This window comes from Phoca vitulina, unplaced genomic scaffold (genome assembly GCF_004348235.1).
Source record: "Phoca vitulina isolate PV1807 unplaced genomic scaffold, GSC_HSeal_1.0 scaffold52, whole genome shotgun sequence".
Taxonomy (NCBI): Eukaryota; Metazoa; Chordata; class Mammalia; order Carnivora; family Phocidae; genus Phoca; species Phoca vitulina.
Genome location: NW_022589755.1, coordinates 5026928 through 5048599, shown reverse-complemented (window position 1 = coordinate 5048599; position 21672 = coordinate 5026928). Strand labels below are relative to the sequence as shown.

Sequence of the window (21672 nt, the reverse complement as noted above, 5' to 3'; positions counted from 1 at the left end):
TCAAAGTATACAGTCCAGTGACATTTACTACATTCACAATGTTATGCAACTACCACCTCTACCTAGTTCCCATTTTCATCATTTTATAAAAACAAATAAATCCATAACCATTAATCAGTCAGTCTCCATGCTCTCTTCTCCTCAGGCCCTAGAATCCACCAATTTGCCGTCTGTCTCTATAGATTTACCTATTCTGCACATTTCACACAATATATGGTCCTTTGTGTCTGACTTCTTTCACTTACCATGTTTTTGAGGCTTATGTTATAACATTCAACAACACTTCCCTTGTATGGGTAATCAATATTCCATTATGTATACGTATGTGTATACATGTATATACATACACATACCACATTTTGTTTATCCATTCATCCACTGGTGGACACTTGGATTATTTCCACCTTTTGGTTATTGTGAACAGTGCTGCTGTGAACATTCATGTAGAAGTACTGAAGTACCTGCTTTCAGTTTTGTTGAATATTTAGCTGGGAGTGGGATTCCGGGGTCATTTAGTAATTCTATAGTTAACTTTTTAAAGGAACTGCCAAATTGTTTTCCACAGCAACTGAACCAATTTCCATTCCAGCTATGTTCAAGAATTCCAATTTCTGCGATGTTGTCCTTAATATTAGTAAATACTGGGCATTTTAGGAAATGCTAAGAGAGAAAATGTTTCTAGTGCCCAAGGACATGTTTTCATAATAAATCCAAAGTTCCTGCATTATACAGCACTTGCAATAACTATACATGAACACAAGTTTTTTCAACCCCCTTCATCTCCTACGTTGCTTATTTTTTAATATTCCATGTAAATCTTTTATCACTTTTGCATATCTAAGAAATAAGGCTCTAGAATACTGGAGGTTTCAAGTAGTGATAGTTCATCACACTTGGCAGAAACACTACGAAAGACAGCAAAAATAAGGAGAGCAAACTTACAGTCTAATTCTTTAGAATTCTTATTGAGTTAAATTATATATTACAAGATATTCTGATTTATAAGGAAATAGAACATTCCTATTTACATGAGATTTTATTACATAATGTTCTATGTCTATGCTGAGAATTTATTAAACCCTAAAAATTATGTTCCTTCATGTAATTCCAAAAAATAATAAAGTCAAATACATAAAGTCCATGTTATATAGTATAGTCCACAATATAACCCCTACAAACCTTTGTCACTATTCAACTTAATTATTTTTTTGTATATTCAAACGGCATCATATTTGCAGTGAAAATGTCTAATATTTTTGGTAGAATATTCTCTGGAATCCTTTCTAAAACAATTATGTTAAGCCCTTACAAAATAATTTCATTCTATACATGGTTTCCAAGTTTAGCTAATTGCCCAGATCTAAAATGCCATCAAATGTAGAAAAGCTGTAACAACTAAATGAGGACATTCCATTGACTATAACATGCATCACAATTGAAGATATGGTCAGATGTGAAGAAATAAATCCAGAAATACAAAAATAAAACATAATCACTGATGCTTTTGCCACATTCACTGCTCTGTGTAGAGCAATTTCTATTTTTTTTAAGAGCTTATGATGTTTAATGACATCAAATCCTCCATAGAAAGCATTTTTAGTGACTATAATCACAGTATTTCTATAATATATGATATGATTCCTTAAGGATTTTATAACTTTACTGAACCTAGAAATTGTTCCCTTGCCTGAGAATAGGATCTCTCTGCTACGTGAATTAGAGAGCAATTAAAAGCTCCGAATTGTACCTTGTTTGAGGAAAGCATCAGCATCGTAGAAACTCTGACTGGAAAGCAAGGGCTTTGGGTGAGTGCACTAACCTCTGCCTCTGGACTTCTTCCCAGCCTGCTCCTACCTACAGGTCCTGGACGTGAGCCGCGTCCTCCCTCCACATCCCTGTTGCAGACTAGCTGCCCCCACAGCCCACATCCTTTTACCCTGGCCATTTCTCCTGCCTAATGGGGTTTTATGCAATTCGGAGTTTTTTTCATAAACTGACATTTTTATTTGTATGGCCTTTAGTCAATGGGAGATTTTTGTAATAAGAAACCAAGGACCTCCCTTCAGTCCTGAACAGGTTTTCCCTCTGATTCCAACTCAGAGTATTATATACCTTTCTAGTTTACAACTCACTAAATGTGTGATTATACTTCACGCCCTTTACTATTCTGCATTCTTAAAGTCCTATTTTTGTTTTACATTTCAGAAAACGTGAAACAATCTGTTCAATAAAATATGAAATTACTTTAAAAGGCTCTGAATTGTAAATAAAGCATTGTAGATAATCACTGCAATTAATGACATTTCTTTCCTGATATGCGATGAGTTTTGTGGCCAAAGGATTTATCTATTATATGATTTTGCAGATAATTAGTGGCTTTGACATGTAGATGAAGGCTTTACTACGTTTACTACACTAAATAGGGGTTTCCTCCTACTTGAGTTTGCTGATGTAAGGAAGATATGCATTAATTGGGAAGACTGTACCACATTCATAGCATCTGTAGGATCTCTCTCCTGTACAAATGGTCAAAGAGTTTTGACTTTCTAGAGAATGCTATCATTATCACAAAATTCATGAAATTTTTATGTACAATGAGATGTGATTTTTCTTGGCTTTTCTGCACTAACTGCAACGGCAGGGTCCCTCCCCTTAATGAATACCCTAATGTATAACAAATGTGATTTGAAAAGAATGATTTCCCACTTTCACTGCATTCACAGGTGTTGCCTCCTAAACACATAGCCTGTGACTTTCAAATGAAATTTTTGACAATCACTGCATTTACAATGTTGCTCTCTTCTGGCAAGATCCCTGTGGTATACTGGGAGGAGTCTTCAGATGAAAGGCTTACAACTTTCATTGCATCTATAAGGTTTATTTCCTATAGAAGTTCCAGAAAGGTCTACTATAATCACAGCATTCATGGCATTTCTATTTTACATGAGTTCTCTGAACAGATAGGACTATTCAAAAACTATTTCTCACATTTCTACACTCATTGCATAGAGAATTTTCCTCTATGATGAGTTTGCTGATGATTAGTAAGTGCTGACTTCCGAAAGAAGGCTTTTTGACATTCATTGCATCCATAGGGCCTCTCTCCTGTGTGAGTTCTCCGGTGACCAATGAGAGTTGACAAAGTAGCAAATGCTTTCTTACAATCACAGCATTCATATGGTTTCTCTCCTGTATGAATTCTCTGATGTACAGTGAGATAGGATTTAGCCGTAAAGGCTTTATTACATACACCACATTTGAAAGGCTTCTCACCTGTATGGGTTCTCTGATGTATAATGAGAGTTGACTTACAGGACAAAACCTTTCCACATTCACTGCATCCATGAGATTTCACTCTCGCATGACAATTTTGCAAATGGTTAGTGAGACCTGACTTCTGGATGAAAGCCTGTTGACATTCATCGCATCCATATGGTCTCTCTCCTGTGTGAATTCGCTGATGAATCATAAGATGTGCCTTAGTGGAGAAGGCTTTCTCACAATCTGAACATTCATATGGTTTCTCTCCTGTATGAATTCTCTGATGGACAATAAGATGTGCCTTTGATGTGAAAGCTTTATCACATACACTGCATTTGAAGGGCTTCTCACCTGTATGGGTTCTCTGATGTATAATGAGAGTTGACTGAGACGACAAAACCTTCCCACATTCACTGCATCCATGAGATTTCCCAACTGCATGCTGAGTTTTCTTATGATTAGTAAGATCTGACTTCTGGATGAAGGCTTGCTGACATTGACTACATCCATACGGTCTCTCTCCTGTGTGAATTAGCTGATGAATCATGAGTTGAGCCTTTTTTGAGAAAGCTTTCTCACAATCCGAGCATTCATATGGTTTCTCTCCTGTGTGAGTTCTCTGATGCACAGTGAGATGCGTCCGAACCATGAAGGCTTTATCACATACTTTGCATCTGAAAGGTCTCTCTCCTGAATGAGTTCTCTGATGTAAAGTGAGTTTTGACTTCCAAGGAAAAGCCTTCCCGCATTTACTGCATGTATAGGATTTCCCTTCTCTATGACGAGTTTTCTGATGATAGATGAGTGCTGACTTTGTAATGAATGCTTTTTGACATTGACTACATCCATATGGTCTCTCTCCTGTGTGAATTCGCTGATGGATTATGAGCTGAGCCTTTTTTGAGAAGGCTTTCTCACAATCCGAGCATTCATATGGTTTCTCTCCTGTGTGGGTTCTCTGATGTACCGTCAGATGTGTCCGAACCATGAAGGCTTTATCACATACTCTGCATCTGAAAGGTCTCTCTCCTGAATGAGTTCTCTGATGTAAAGTGAGTTTTGACTTCCAAGGAAAAGCTTTCCCACATTTACTGCATGTATAGGATTTCCCTTCTCTATAATGAGTTTTCTGATGACAGATGAGTGCTGACTTTGTAATGAAGGCTTTTTGACATTGACTGCACCCAAATGGTCTGTCCCCTGTGTGAGTCTGTTGATGAGTAATTAGCTTTAACTTACTGGGAAAGGCTTTCCTACAATCACAGCATTCATGGGATTTCTTTCCTGCATGAGTTCTCTGAAGCACGGTCATGAGTGGTTCATAAGCATTCACTGCACATTTATTGCATCCATATGGTTTCTTACCTAAAGGATTTGGGTCATAATTAGTGAGCTCTGACTTTTTTTTTTTTTTAAAGATTTTTATTTCTTTATTTGACAGAGAGAGACACAGCGAAAGAGGGAACACAAGCAGGGGGAGAGGGAGAGGGAGAAGCAGACTCCCCGCTGAGCAGGGAGCCCGATGTGGGGCTCGATCCCAGCACCCTGGGATCATGACCTGAGCCGAAGGCAGACGCTTAACGGCTGAGCCACCCAGGCGCCCCTGAGCTCTGACTTTTGAGTGAAAGCCAGTGTACCCACAATAGAATAAGCAAGATAATAAGGAAAGGTCCAGAAAAATATTTTTTTCCATTTACTATAAAAAATATTAATGAGACAATCAGTAAAATTTGAGTAAGCTCTGTAGATTGGGTAATAGTTCTGTATCGATATCAATATTCTGATTTTGATTTTTTTTTTTTTTGAGTATTTTGGTCACTTGAAAAAATTAACTTGTTTCTAGGAAATACACACTTAAGTATTTAGGGATAAAGAGCTCAGAAAAACAGGATGTGTGTATGTGTATGAATGGAATAATAGGTGGATAGACTGTGATAACGCAAATGTGGTAAAATATTACCACTTAGGGAAATCCACAAAAAGAATATGTAAGGGGTGCCTGGGTGGCTCAGTCGGTTAAGCATCTGTCTTTGGCTCAGGTGATGATCTCAGGATCCTGGGATTGAGCCCTGAGTCAGGTGCTGTGCTCTGCAGGGAGTCTGTTTCTCCCTCTGCCCCTCACCCCACTCATTCTCCCTCTCTCTCAAATAAATGAATAAAACCTTTAAAAAAAAAAAGAATATGTAAGAAATTTGTGTTTAATTTTGGGATTTCTCACTAAGTCTAAACTATTCAGAAATAACATTTTCAAAGGGAGAAGAATATAAAGAACCTTTATGTAAAGATATGTAGGAGTATTACTTATAATAGCCTGAATGCGGAAGGGATAATTTGTTTCATATTCACACAATGGCATCCTGCACAGTACTCTGGTACTATTGATCTAGTGCTGGTTACACAGCATACTGACTGTAAAAATTAACTGAGCTGTACCCTTATATCTATATATTTTTGTGTGTGTATGTTATACTTCAAAAAATTTTTACATAAAAAGGTAGGGAAAAAAAAATTAGGCAGGAGTCAGGAAATGCTCACATGTAGGAGGAATTTGGATATTATACTAATAGTAACAGGATGCCATTCAAGGTAATAGTGGGAGAGAGATGACATGTCCTGATTTTCACTTTAAGAAGTTAATCCTGTGTGCATATATATCAGTTATCACACTAACAAGGTCTTAAGTATTGTGACATAAATACTATTTTTAGGATTGTGGACTGTGCTTGGGAAAATTGGTAAAGACCTGCTATGGCAAACAGCATTTTTTTGGATTATACTTTAGATCTTCCCTCTTTTCTCCAACTCAGAAAACTGTTTTTTCCATATGATGGTTTAATTATCTTCCATACCCAGATAATTGTCAGTACCTGATATCTTTATAAATCTGCATGTTTCAAAAAAATATATATATATATAAATCTGCATGTTTCTAAAGTTTGTTTTAGTCTTCATGAATTTGGGGGGTGAGAGGATGGAAAAACTGACTTCTATTACTTTTTAAAAATAAATAATAAAAAAAGACCAAGAAATCTGGCTATTATGTAGAGAATAGAGAGAAGCAGGAGTAAAGAAGTGAGAGCATTCTCAAGAAAACTATGATAACTTTGGCAAGAGACAATGGATGTTGGGGCTTGGGTGAAACAATAGTTATAGAAAGGAGTGGAGGACCCCCAGATATAATATGGAGAAAGTACAGACTATACTTGCTAATGGACTGGATTTGTGGTGTAAGTGAGAAGAGGAACCAAGAGTGACATGACGTTTGAAGTAGTTATTAGATTTCCAAGTGCAGAAATGAAATATCTAGGCGAATGTGTGTGGATAAAAGAAGGTCTGGGCTGGAGACAGAAATTTGGGGCTCATCAGCGTATAAATAGTATTCTTAAGGCCATGAAAATGAATGAAACCACACTGATAGAAATAGGCAAGGATGAAGCTTCATGCTCTGTGACTCTGGAGACTTTTGAAGATGCCCAGAGAATGGAGAAAGTCCATCCATCAGGTGCAAACAATGACCAAAAAAAAGATGCCAACATGTCTTGAACAAGTATCTGGGAGAGGCAGGTTAGAATGAAGCATCCTTGGCTTCTCACTCAAAGATAAGCATAGTTAAGCTCTCTTACTGATTCTTCTCTAATTCTTCATGTAACAGACAACAAGCTGTAATATATTTAGACACCACACTATGGTCAACATTCCCACCTTTTAGCTTGTTTTGATACATTTTCAGATGGCCCACAGAAGTCCAAAAACCTGATCCCAGGATAAAAGGCTTCTGTGTTAACTAGAAGAATTGTTACATCACTTGATCAGGTAAAAGGGGTGAAAACAAGAGCTGTAGAGAAAATAGGAAGGGGCACTGCCAGTGAGGAAGTAGAAGAGGAGGAGGAGGTCTGGAAGCTGCACAGGAAACATTATACTGAACATGAATCAATCCAAAGAGAGAAAAAGAGGTGCACATCTCCCTTGAAACACCAGGCAAATGAGAGCCTCATTAATGATTTCTGTAATTACCTTGATTTACATTAATGATTCTGTAATTACCAATTATCTGTAACGACCTTTAAAGTTTTAGCCTTGTTAAAACACATTTGGAAGGGGTCATCCCCTCATGGCCAACTATGTTACTTTCAAAGTCTCACATCTTCTTGTTCTCAGTTGCTCACTTACCTGAAAAGCACTGACATTGCATTTCATCTTCTAGGCTCCATGACTCTTCTCCATGCTCGAAATTAAGGATCATATCTGGCTTGGTAGCTGGATAGCCTGTTCATGGGAAATGACAAAGACTTGGACACTTATAATTGGACTTGGTGGGGGATATCTAGGAAAAGCACAAAAGTCTCAGGAATTGACATAGTTTCACCTTGACAGATCAAATATCTATCGAAGGTGAGAGCACATAAGTTCTATATGGAAACAGAAGACAAAGAATCTATTGCCTATAAACTAAAGTCCAGTATCTTAAAGCTCTTTGGAAGCCAGGGCAACTGAAAAAGAAAAGGCTATTGTCTGTGACACTTTGAATGACACACAGCAATCATCTTTAACTATTGTCACAGGTTGCTGTAATTCTCCAACATCATACCCAGATATAGATTGTTCTGAGCAGAACCTAGTAGCTGCCACTCTTCCCAGGTAAAGTCCACAGATACATCCTCAAATGACATTAATCCCTATAATAACACATTGTTCTTCAATTTGTAGTGACCATTACTGATGTGAAAAAGACCTCTAGGTATATGTTCTGGTTGTTTTTACCATAACTTACAAAGGCTATGTCTTTGTGTAATAGTTTTCATTATTCATTATGGAAAGAAGTAAAATGCCATTAAATCTATCTTCCCATATCATAATATATAGATGTGTTAAATCAACATGTTGTACATCTTAAATTTATATGTTATATGTCAAATATATTTCAATTAAAAACTCTATTGCAATTGTACACTTAATTATCAACTAATCCGACAAATTAGAAGTTTTTGAAAGGTATATCCATTAAATCCTACAGGTAAAATATCCCTGAAATAGAAATCTCTGAAAAATATTTTTTTAAATTTTTATTTATTTTTAAAAACATTTTTAACATCTACTTAAAGATAAAGAACTAAGTGCTAACATAAAAACACAGCAAATATTGGCCCTCAAGGAGCTTTTATATATTTTTTCCCAACAAAATACTACCTTTTATTTATTTTTATTGACGTATAATTGACATAAAACATTAGTTTCAGGTTGTGCAAAATAATGATTTGCAATATCACAAATATTGCAATTGTCACAGACATTTGTGAGATGACTGCCACAGTAAGTCTAGTTAGCATTTACCACCATATATAGTTACAGGGAAACATGTATCAACAGAAAGAACATAGAATCAGACTTGAAATGACTGCACATGAGTAATTATAACCCAGGATATTAATATGTTTTTAATATATTGAGAAATAAAACATCCAAAATATGGGGAAAGAATGAAATATTAAAATGACCATTCAGGGGCACCTGGCTGGCTCAGTCGGTAGAGCATGTGACTCTTGATTTTGGGGTTGTGAGCACAAGCCCCACACTGTGTGTAGAAATTACTTAAAAATAAAATCTTTTAAAAAATGACCATTCAGATGTATCTCTGATGTTCAGATGCGTATGAACCATCAGAAAATTGAGCAATTGAAACTTGAACAATGTGGAGGTTAGGGGCACCAACCCCCATGCTGTTGAAAATCCACGTATAACCTTTGACTCCCCCAAAACTTAACTACTAATAGCCTACTGTTGACCAGAAGCCTTGTTGATAACATAAAGTTAATTGACACAAATTTTATGTTTTCTATACTGTAGTCTTACAATAAAGTAAGCTAGAGAAAAGAAATGTTATTGAGAAGAGATGGGGAGCCTGGGTGGCTCAGTTGGCTAAGCGTCTGCCTTCGGCTCAGGTCATGATTTCAGGGATCTGAGATGGAGCCCAGCATCAGGCTCCCTGCTCAGCAGGGAGTCTACTTCTCCCTCTCCCTTTGCCCCTCCCCTCTGCTTGTGCTCTCTCTCTCTCAAATAAATAAAATCTTTTAAAATAAATAAATAAATGAAAATAAAAAATAAAAATTAGTGTGAAATAAGGTATTTTTCGTCACTAGAAGTCCAATGCGCTACACATTACACAGAGCCACTTGAAATAAACACATTTTTTGAAATGAACACAATCTTATTTATTTTTTACTTTTATTTTTTTAAGTTTATTTATTTATTATTAATCTCTACACCCAAAATGGGGCTCAAACTCACCACCCTGAGATCACAAGTCACACGCTCTTCTGACTGAGCCAGCCAGGCACCCCAAGGACATTTTTAAATAAACAAAATGTGAGAGAATTCACTGCTGAAAGATCTGCACAGAAAAATCTTAAAGGATATTTTCAGGCTGAAAGAAAATTATGCTAGTTGAAAATTCAGATCAACAGAAAAGTAGTGAACACCAGAAATGGTAAATAATGGGATATTTGTAAGGTTCTTATTCTTCTCATTTTCTTTAAAGGGTAAATTGTTTAGGAGAGGTCATGGGCCAAATCCAGCTCCCTGCCTACTTTTCTTTTTTTTTTTTTTAAAGATTTTATTTATTTATTTGTCAGAAAGAGAGCACAAGCAGGAGGAACGGCAGCAGAGGGAGAAGCAGGCTCCCTGCTGAGCAAGGAGCCCGATGCAGGACTCGATCCCAGGACCCTGGGATCATGACTTGAGCTGAAGGCAGACGCTCAACCAACTGAGCCACCCAGGCATCCTCCCTGCCTACTTTTTTTTTTTTTTTTAAGATTTTACTTATTTATTTGACAGAGAGAGACACAGCGAGAGAGGGAACACAAGCAGGGGGAGTGGGAGAGGGAGAAGCAGGCTTCCCACTGAGCAGGGAGCCCGATGCAGGGCTTGACCCCAGGACCCTGGGATCATGACCTGAGCCGAAGGCAGACGCTTAACAACTGAGCCACCCAGGCACCCCACCTGCCTACTTTTCTAAGTTAAGTTTTATTTGACCATAACCACATCCATTTGTTTACCTATCTATGAATGCTTTCACTATAGAACAGATGATTGAACAGATTTGATAGAGACTGTATGGCCAGCCAAGCTGAAAATATTTACTATCTGGCCCTCTGTTGCCTAAGAATGAAATTAGTAACAACGTAAGGTGGGTTTGTAACAATAAAAAACTAAAAGGTGGGGCAATGGTAGCTCAAAAGACAGAGAATGGACTTAAAAGGAATTATACTGCCATTAGGTTATTAAATTTTTGGAAGTGTGAAATAGAATGTGTGAATTACAAGTGTGAAGTAGGCAAGGTAAGGTGTGTGAAATGAACAGTGTAAAATGTCATGATATCAATCCTAGGTCAACCGTGATGAATGAAAGATGTCACACTGTGAGCTCTATAGTAACCACTAAAATAACAATAAAATCAATAATAATAAAACAAGAAATACTACTTAACCCAGCACAGTCTGCCCTTGAGGCACCAAAATTCACCATTCCATGTGCAAAATGCACTTTTCCCTTAGGACTGAGAATGAGACAAACTGTCCACCCATCATACTAGAGAACCTCACAGTGCAATAAGACAAGAAAAATAATAGGCTTAAAGATCAGAAAAGAATACTGTTGCTATTTGCAGACAACAGGATTGTGTATAAAGAAAACCCAAGAAAGCCTACAGAAAACTACTAAAACTTATGAGTGAATCTACCAAATTCACAAGACAAAAGATCAAAATATTAAAAAATCAGCTGTATTTCTGTACTAGCAAACAATTGAAAAATAAAATTAAGACAAAAAAATCCTTATACCCAAGAGTAAATCAAAGATATACAAGACTGCTATGATGAAAAGCACAAAACATTACTGAAACAAAGAATGCCCAAACAAAAGAAAAGCTGTATCATGTTCATGGATGGCGAGGCTCCCCACTAATCTTTTTTCACTAAGGTAGATTTAATATAATCTCTACCAAAATTACCAAAGGCATTTTTAAAACAAGTAAACAAGCTAATTTTCACATTTATATGGATAAGCAAAGGATGTAGAAAAGCCAAAACAATAGTGAAATAGAAGAACAAAGTTGGAGAAGTTAATTATCTGATTTCAAGACGTAAGCTCCAGGAAATAATTATTTCCTCTAAGGAGCTGGTCTGATTTCTCCTTAGGAATAATACATATCATATAACTTTCAGTGTTTCTCATCTATTATTTCTTTAGGTAGAATTCTAAAGATGTCCCTTCAAGATTCCTGCTCCTTAGTTGTCCAATCAAATGAATTTAGGTACTGTGTTTGGAGATGTAATTAAGGCTACTACTCAGTTGACTGTACACAGGGAGATGAACCTGGATAATCAGGGTACAATGTAATCACATAAGCAGCTAGAAGCAGAAGAGGAAGATGTTTCAGGAAGGAAGCTGGAGAAACTGGAAGCATAAGAGGAACTCAACTGATTGCTGGAAAAGGACCATATGTAAAGCACCAGAAAGAATATAAGCAGCCTCTAGGAACAAAGATCAACCTGCAGCTGATAGCCAGTGAGGAAACAGGGGGCTCAGTCATATGGTCACAGGGAATGGATTCTATCAAAACCTGAATAATCTTGGAAGCAGCTTCTTCCCAGAGCCTTCTAATAAAACTCTGTGAGCCCACATTTATTTCAGTCTTAATGAAATCCAGGGCAGAGAAATTAGCCAAGCCAATCCCAGCTTCTGACTTAAAGAACGTGAGATAATAAATTTGCATTGTTTTAAGTTGCTAAAAGTTTGTGAGAATTTGTTTTTGACACCAAGAGGAAACTAACACATTATCGATACTGGAAACATTAGAAAGTATTTGTAATTCAATTTAAATACATCATACATTCTTACATATCTGTTTACCTGTATTCCTTTAAGCAAACTCAGTGGTCTACATTTCGTTATTCTACCTTTGTCCTAATGTTGATTTTATGGCTTATTTTTCCTTCAATTCTGAATTTAGGAATGTTTGTATGTTTCCATTTGTTAATTATTTTTATAAGCCTCTGCAAATCCATGACAATGAAGGGCAAAACACAGAAAAAAACCCACCAGGGTCTTGGTCATTTTCTTCTGTTCTTAGGAAATTGCCAGCATTTTTAGTCTACTGTCTTTTCTGGTCCTGAACATCTGACAATAGAGCTCTGATGAAGAATAAAGGAGACATTTCAATGACAGGCTAGCTTTTAGAGATTTGACAATTACTCAACACCCTTCTTTTCATGAAGGATGAATTTTTTTTTTTTTTTTAGAGCATGTGAGTGCAGGGGGTGGGGGGCAATGGGAGAGACAGAGGGAGAGAATCCCAAGCAGACTCAATGCTCAGTGTGGAGCCCGATACGGGACTCGGTCCCACGACCCTGAGATCATGATCTGAGCCAAAATCAAGAGTTGGATTCTCAACTGACTGAGCCACCCAGGTGCCCCACGAAGGATGAATTCTTAAAATCACAAAGCTGGGGTTAGAAAATGGAGTCCTCAGAGAGCAGACTAATCAGTCCACACACCAACTAGGAATTTCTAGTCTTCTACCTTCACCCCTAATACACAGATACAAATACAGAGAAAGCCAAACCTGGAGTGACTGCTCTGTACAGAACCAGCACTAGGCAACTTGTTGTGGGGTAGCTGATTCTAGACTTCTTCTCTGAGGCCTGGCAGGTTCTAAAATCTAGAGACCCAAATTCTAGACTGGAAAGCAAGATGAAGTAGGTGGAATCTGTAAATCTGTAGAGATTGTGTTGTAGGTTCTAAAGTATGCAAATCGAATTTCTTTCTGCTGAAATCATCTTCCCATTCATAACAGTATTATTTCAAAGTTGCCTGCTTAGTCTTCAAGGCACTGCATGGCAGACATTGTTCTAGAAGTTCTCTGTTCGTGACGACAGAAAGAGGAGGCCAGGACAAGACACCCCATAGAACACATGAACACCCAAAGTTTTTCCTGGGGACCAGGAGGGGAAGGGACGGGATAAGGGGCAAAGTAAGGTTCAGTAGGACCCACAATCAAATTCCCCTCCCAAGCTCCCAACACAGGGTCCATCTAGCCTCCTAGAGCAGGAGGAATGAGGACAAATGCCTCCCACACAACAAAGGAGCTCTGTAGAGCCATCTCCTGCCCCAGCCATACAGCAGGACAGACCTACCAAGATCTGACTTTGTCCAAGCTGAGTCACAGGATGAGCTTGGAATTGACCCGTGGAAAGCCAATTCCCTCACATGCTGCATATAGAAGTCCCAGACATCTTTGATAGGGTCTGACAGGCACCCTCTTCAATAGCCACTTGAATCCAGGCAGAATTCTCACGTGAAGAAAAAGAGACAAAGGCAGAGGGACTGCATGTTCCAGAACCCCTGTGGCAGCCAAATGGCCAAGAAGCACTAGCCACTAACTAGGAAGACAATGTATCCCAAACTGTACCTCCCAGAAATCTGTGGCTCAGCACAGGTGCCTCAGTTCCCAGAAAAACCAAAGAGGGATTAGACAGAGACCAAACTACACTCCCCAACTTCAGCTGGGCTTGGGTCTCCTCCTCATGGGACCTGGTCCTCACTGATGGAATTTACCTCCTTCTGACCTCTTCCTGGGAGGCTGAACAACCTGGGGGTGGGGGCTCTAGTGACTAGACTGGCCTCATCTACCCCTTTGCTCACGTGGAGAGAAACCCCACAGTAATTTTTATAATCCATTTGATACAACCTTCTTAAGTACACAGAATATTTATAATAGCTGTTTTTAACATCATTTTCTGTTAATTCTGTCACCCATGTCAATTTTGGGTCTCTACTGACTTTTCTTCATGTTTATAGATCCTAATTTCCTGTTTTGCTTTTGCATACCTGGGTAGGTTTTGACTAGATGCCAGACATTGTGATTTTGACACTGTTGGTTTTCTTGGTTGATGGATGGCTTTCTGTTCTTTAAATACTACTGGGCTTAAAGTTAAACTACTTGGGAAGCAGTTAAACTACTTGGAAACAGTTTGGTTTTATAATAGCTTTGAGGCACCAAAATTCACCATTCCATGTGCAAAATGCACTTTTCCCTTAGGACTGAGAATGAGACAAACTGTCCACCCATCATACCAGAGAACCTCACAGTGCAATAAGACAAGAAAAATAATAGGCTTAAAGATCAGAAAAGAATACTGTTCCTATTTGCAGACAACAGGATCGTGTATAAAGAAAACCCAAGAAAGCCTACAGAAAACTACTAAAACTTATGAGTTAATCTACCAAATTCACATTTATGCTTTGTCAGGAAGGTTCAGAGTAGCTGTTACTCTAGAGTCAATTTGAGCGACACCCCCCCACCCACTGAAGATCCACTTTGATTTTCCAAATGTTGGGAGGGGTTTCCATTCCAACTGGTGGAAACAAATTATTCCCAACCTGTGCAAATTCCAAGGATGGTTCTGCCTGTTCCTTTCCAGTGGTTCTTTCTCCAGCCCAGGGAGCTTCTTCACATATATGTGCTGATCACTTCAAATCATGTGGAGGAATGTGCTCATTCTGGGTGCAGCTCTCTCCTCTCCTGTAACCTGCCCCATAAATTTGAGCCACCTTGAATTCTCCAAACCCTAAACTCTGCCTCAGTTTGGAGAGACTGCCAGGATTTGATTGGATTCCCTCTCCCTATGCTACAGAATGGAAACTCTCTCCAGGCTGTAAGCTGGAGGTAGTCATAAGGCTCCCTTCATTTGTTTCCTTTCTCTCGAGTTAGCTGTGCTCATCTCCCTATTACCCAATGTCTGAAAACAGGCCATTCATATATTTTGTCTGGTTTTTTTTTGTTATTTAATGAGAGTATATACATTAAACATTTACTGTTAAAGAAAAAAGGTTGTTGGAATTGGCTGTGAAGAATTCTGTTACTTAGGTGCATTATGGAATATGCATTCTATACTCAGAATAGGATATGTTCATTTATACAATTTCAGAATAGATACAAATACATTTGGCAGCATTTGCAGCACATAAAGCTCATGTTCCTTTAGGGCATTTATGAGTTCTTTTCCAGTGTTCATCATTTGATTTACATATTTCAAAAGTATTCCATGCTGGTCACATCTAATGACACAGGTGTTAAGATTCCCTGATTGTAGAAAAAAAGTTACTGTATTTGGACCATAATTATCAAAGATAATTACTACTCTGTGAACACGCTTCTCTACATTTATTTAAAAGCTAGGTAGGAATTTACTGTAGTATGAATTCTCCGAAATCTAATGTTTTTGTGATAGACAGAATTGCCTCCCAAAGATGTTCATGTCCTAATCCCCAGAACCTGTAAATATATTACATTACGTGGCAAAAGGCATTTAAAGTAAGAGATGCAATTAGGTATTTTAGGCCCATATGAATTGCTTCTAGAGTTTCACAGCTTCACAGAGGAGAACTGTGCCTCAGGACAAATCATACCCAGAGCCTCACCCAATACTTGATTTAGAGCTTTTGAGCCAAGAAGATTTAGATGGAATTTTAGACTTTGAGTTGGTACTGTAATAGGTTGAGACATTTGGTGGTGCTAAGAGAGAGTGAATGTATTTTCCATGTAGTATGGACAAATAATTGGGTGCCAGAGGGTGTTCTGAAGGAGGCAGAATAAGGGCCCCCCAAAGATGCCCACATTCTAATCTCCAGGACCTGTGATTATTTCACAGTATAAGGCAAGGGGGAATCAAGGTAGTAGGTGGAGTTAAGGTTGCTAATTAGCTGATTTTAAGATAGGGAGGTTATCCGGGATTATCTGGGTGGGCCCACTATATTCACAGAGGTCCTTAAATGTAGGAGAGGGAGGCAGGAGTTCAGTGTCAGAGTGATGGAAGAGTTGACTGGCCATTGCTGGCTTTGAAGGTGGAAGGGGTCTGCAAACCACAAATTCAGGCAACTTCTAGCAGCTGGAAGGACAAAGAAAAACAGGTTCTCCCTGCAGCCTCCAAAAAGAAAAGCAGCCCTGTGACCCCCTTGTCTAGCAAGATGCATTTCAGACTTCAGACCTCCAGAGCTATAATACTGTGTTGTTTTAAGCCACCAAATGTATGGTAATTTGTTACAGCAGCCATAAGAGACTAATAAAGTTGTATCTCCGTATTCATTATATTCATAGGTTTTTGCTACATAATTCAATTCCTAGTGCCCAAGATTTCATTTATTAGAAAAGTCTTTCCCAGATTCCCAAGGTATAAAATTGTGACACATTAGTTTGGCAATAGAATTCCTATTTTAGAATTTCCATCTTTTACTGTGTTCAGGGGTTTCTCCTATGAGTTCTTCCACATTTTACTGAAAATGTTGTCCATATTCAGTGTCTCTAGAGGTATCTTTCTACACTTCTCTGATGTGATGAGGTAGAACTTATCACTGAAAACATCATCACATTCTTTCCTAATGTTCTGGTCCTGTGGGAATTCTTGGTAACAATGGAGATATCACCTCCAGGAAAAGGCTTCCCCACAATAGCTGCATTTCTGCCCAGTGGGATTTCATAGAAATTTAGTAAGTCTGAATTCTCACAGACTTATCCTCCACCACCACTGCATCCATAGCATTTATGTGCAAAATGAGCTCTGATATATAATGTGTGGAGGATTCTTGCTAAAGGCTTTTCTGGTATCAGATACATTCTGGTACCAGAGACTTTCTTTCCTACACAATGTCTGTAACATATAAGACATAATTTATTACCGAAGGTGTTGCCACATTCACTGCATTTGCAAGACTTATTCCCTGTGCAAATTCCCTATTATCTACTGAGGCCTGACTTCTTAGAAAAGGCTGTTCCACAAACACTACATTTCTACCCCCGAGGAACTCACTGAGGTTTAACAAGGGTTGAGTTCCCAAAGAAGGTATTTCCACAGGCACTGTGTTCATCTCGCTTTGCTCTTGTGCAAGTTCACTCATGTATAAAGAGCTATGACTCCCTGAGGAAGGTTTCTCCACCTTCAGTGAATTTATAGCTTTCTCTCTTGTATGAGTTTTCTTATGTTTAATGAGAACTGACATGTGGGCAAAGGCTTTGCCACATTCACTGCATGCATATGGTCTCTCTCCGGTATGAGTTCGCTGATGCTGAATGAGCTTTGACTTGCTCCTGAAGGCTTTTTCGCAGTCACTGCATTCGTAAGGTTTCTCTCCCGTATGAATTCTCTGATGCTTGGTCAGGTCCGACTTAAAAAAGAAAGTTCTTCCACATTCACTGCATTTATAAGGCTTCTCTCCTGTGTGAAGTCTCTGATGCGCAATGAGGTATGCCTTCTGGGAGAAGGCTTTCCCACACACACTGCATCCATAGAGTTTTTCTCCTGTGTGAGATCGCTGATGTCTATTGAGCCGGCACTTCCGGCTGAAGGCTTTGCCACACTCACTGCATCCATAGGGTTTCTCTCCTGTATGAGTTCTCTGATGTACCATAAGCTGTGACTTTCTGGAGAAGGCTTTTCCACATTCATTACATTCATGGGGCTTCTCTCCAGTATGAGTTCTCTGGTGTTCAGTGAGCTGAATCTTCCTCATGAATGTTTTCCCACATTCACTGCATCCGTGCGGCTTCTCTCCTCTTTCAGTTCTCTGATGCCTAATGAGTTGTGCCTTCCTGGAGAAGGCTTTCCCACACTCACTGCATTCATGTGGCTTCTCTTCTGTGTAAGTTTTTTGATGTTCATTGAGCTGTGATTTAGTGCTACTGGGTTTAATGCATCCAAGGCATTTAAGTCCAGTAAGAGTTGTATCCTGCTGGATGCAGACTGATGATTTCCCGCATCCACTAACCTCATCAGAATCCTCTCCTGCATATCTTCTATTCTGGATAACAAAACCTAAATGTGATTTCAAACTTTTACAATGTGAGCCAAACTTATTGTGTCTTTGTGTTAAAGGAACAAGACTTTTGCATAAATCGAAATTGTTTCCAAGTGCATAACTTTGCTGATATCTTTCCAAAGTTTTACTCCTGTTTTGGTTTTCTGGGTGCCACTGCATATGGTCAATCTCCCATATTTCTTCTAGGAAAAAGAACAATGAAAACATCCATGATAATTTTAGGGGGAAAAATGTAAAAAAAAAAATTTGCCATGGTTTGGGCTAGCTCTTTATAAGATCCCTAAGAGAAATATATCCTATGCTCTGTGAAAAAAGACAATATTATAAAACAGCAAAGGGAAAAACACCTACTTTAGAAACAACACTGAATAGCCTACAATGAATAAATATAACTTGGGATTCTTTCCAAATAGGACCTTGCAAAATGGAGATAGAAGTAAAAATAGAACCACACAGTGACTGGAATAGAACAAAACAAGATGGAGGGGATGGATCCATTCATCCAACAAATATTGAATGTGCTGGTGTTTAGGAATATATTACTTTATGATATTTGAACGTTAGAATAATATATTAGAATATTAGAATTAGAATATATCAGTCACACTAAGGCAACTTATATAATCTGTCTCCATGGAGCTGTCATTCTAGTAACAAGACAGAGAGCAAGATGGGGGGACGAGGGGATCAACAAGTAACCAAAGAAATAAAAAAATACAGATTGTGCAAAATAGTATGTATGAAGGAGATGACAGAGTAGTGGTAGGTTAATCTTAGATAAAATAGTCATCCATGACACAAGGCAAGTTAAGGTGACATCATAGGATAAGAATGAGCAATGTTATGCAGATAACTTGATGAAGAACATTCCAAGAAGGAACAGCCAATGCAAAAACACAGAGGCAGAAAAATTTAGGCATATTCAAGAAACATAAAAAAAAGGCTGGTGTACCTGGACTATCCTGAGCTTGAGTGAAGTGGAAATTGCTAAGTTTGAAAAGGGAGGAAGAATTGAGAAGATATAGATGATGTAGGAAGACTTTGTTAGAAATTAGGTTTTATGCTAAGAGCAATGGCCATAAGCCACTGAACATTTTTCGGAAGGAATACAACCCATTCTGAATTAGTATTTCCCAAAATACCAATAATCACACAGCTGTTGTATGAAAAATGAGCTGGAGAGATGAAGTTGTTGAGAGAATACACAACAGGATACAGCAGAGTTCAGCAAGGGGTAACAGCAGCACCAGCTGACCACCATGGAGATGGAGAAATGTACGAGAACAAGGACATAGTAGAGAAAGGAAAGACAATGACAGAAGGAAAAGATAAGGCTCATTGTAAGAATGAATGCCACAGGAAGAAAAGGGAATCATCAAGGATAGCTTCTCAATATGTGGCTTACATATCTGTGTAGCTGCTGGTGCCATTTAATAAGATGAGGAAGATTAGGGAGAGAGGTTTGACATTTGTGGGGACTCAAGTGCTCCATTTTGAGGGACACATCAGGCTTGAGATAATATATACATTCACGAACAAATATGAAGTATCCAGTTAGATCTATGAGTGTGGAGAAAGTTCTAGACTTCAGATAACTTTTTTTAAGTGGGCATGGAGCCCAATGCAGGGCTTGACCTCACAATCCTGAGATCAAGACCTGAGCTGAGATCAAGAGTCAGATGCTTAATGAACTTAATCACCCAGGCGCCCCTTCAGATAACAATTTTAAGTCATGAGTATATAAACAGTACTTAAATATTTTGACTACACAGAACCAGGTGAGATAATGTAGGAAGAATGGACAGAGAAAGAGGAAGGCCCAGGACAAGAATTTCATAGATTCCAAGTCTTAAGAGTTTTGGGAGAGGGGCGCCTGGGTGGCTCAGTTATTAAGTGGCTGCCTTCGGCTCAGGTCATAATCTCAGGGTCCTGGGATCGAGCCCCGCATCGGGCTCCTTGCTCAACGGGAAGCCTGCTTCTCCCTCTCCCACTCCCCCTGCCTGTGTTCTCTCTCTCACTGTCCCTCTCTCTCTCTGTCAAATAAATAAATAAAATCTTTAAAAAAAAAAAAAAAGAGTTTTGGGAGAGGAATATGCAAAGAGAATTTGAAAATCCCATCCAGAGACATCAAACAAATGCTGATCAAACATAAACAATGTGGGTTTTCATAACAAAGGGTTGGAATCAGAAAATCAGAAAGTAGGACCTATAGCACCTCATCCCAAGATTACTGACGTAAAATAGTCAACAACTGCCTTGTTACTAAACCTTTCCCCTTTCATTCTACCTGCACACCAAAACTAACTTACATAAAACACCAATCACGTATTTAGACTAATACTGTAGTCAACACTTCAATTTTCTATGTAAAAATGATACAACCTCACCCAGTCCAATATACCCAGACACATATATGTCCATCTAGAATTTAAAAATAGGTCCTTAGGGGCACCTGAGTGGCTCAGTCAGTTAAGTGTCCAACTCTTGATTTCAGCTCAGGTCATGATCTCAGGGTTGTGAGATCCAGCCCCATGTTGGGCTCCATGCTGAGTGTGGAGCTGCTTAAGATTCTCCTTCTCTCTCCCTCTCCCTCTGCCCACCCTGCTCATGCATGTGCACATTCTCTCTCTAATAAAAAAAAAAAGAAAAGGTCCTCAGGCCATCTGCCCTTGTCCCAGAGAAGAGTACAGTTGTACTGACTGGTGGAAACATCACCTTCTCCAATGAGTTTAATCATACTATAACTGTGTACTATGCTGTTCAATAAAATTTTCTGCAACGATGGGAATGTTCTGTATCTGTGTTTCCTAATATGGTACCCACTAGCCACGTGTGGCTACTGAGCACTTGAATGTGGGTGACCAGAGCGACAGTGGAACTGAATTTGTAATTTTACTTAATGTTAATTAAACTTAGGTAGCCACATGTGGCCAGTGGCCAATACAATGGACAGCACAGATACAGGTCATCTGTATCCATATAAACCATATCCGTACTTGCCATTATAATCTACTTGATATACTCATCCCCAAATTTTCTTCTTTGAACTAATGCCACATTCTTCCTTAATCTCTGTTCCTACATCATCTGTCACCACCAATTAAGAGATTCATTCCCCATCCAGGAACAAAACATCGACCTGCCTTATCTTCCATTTATCCTAGAATTCCAAGCTGTAACTTCCTGTTTCAATGCTACTCCCTAGCTATCAAGCAAGACTATCTACAAATAGCACAAAAAGTTAAAACAGAACCAAATTCACACTTTCTAAGCCAATTATTAACATAAAGTCCACAATAATCAGCCATTTCCTTTCATATAGTCTCCTACAGGCCAATGTACTAAGGATCTCCCACATTGCTTTCCTCAACTCTCTCTCTAAAATCTTTTTACTAACCCATATCATTTTGACTTGAAATTCAACTATCTTTCTTGCAGAAATTATTTTATCATTCTTCCAAAAAGTACTTTCATTCTTTCTGTAACACTTCACCAAAGCTCAATTTTCTCTAATTTTGCAAAAACAGCCCGTCTATGCCTCAT

General features: G+C 38.6%; 1 protein-coding gene across 3 annotated transcripts in view; it reads right to left on the bottom strand.

Annotated features, from left to right (window-relative positions):
- Positions 1-407: 407 nt before the first annotated feature.
- The window catches only part of ZNF577 (zinc finger protein 577), a 35247-nt gene continuing 13982 nt past the window's right edge, over positions 408-21672 (bottom strand). For 2 of the 3 annotated variants that reach the window (XM_032388466.1, XM_032388467.1), the window contains 2 exons: positions 7432-7527; positions 408-4626 (listed from right to left, as the gene is read on the bottom strand). In XM_032388466.1, coding sequence (XP_032244357.1) covers positions 2999-4626; positions 7432-7527 — 1724 coding nt within the window. In that variant the 3' untranslated portion in view covers positions 408-2998. Of the gene's footprint in view, positions 4627-7431; positions 7528-12689; positions 18312-21672 lie in introns of those variants that run through there. The other variant, XM_032388468.1, reaches the window with a different exon arrangement.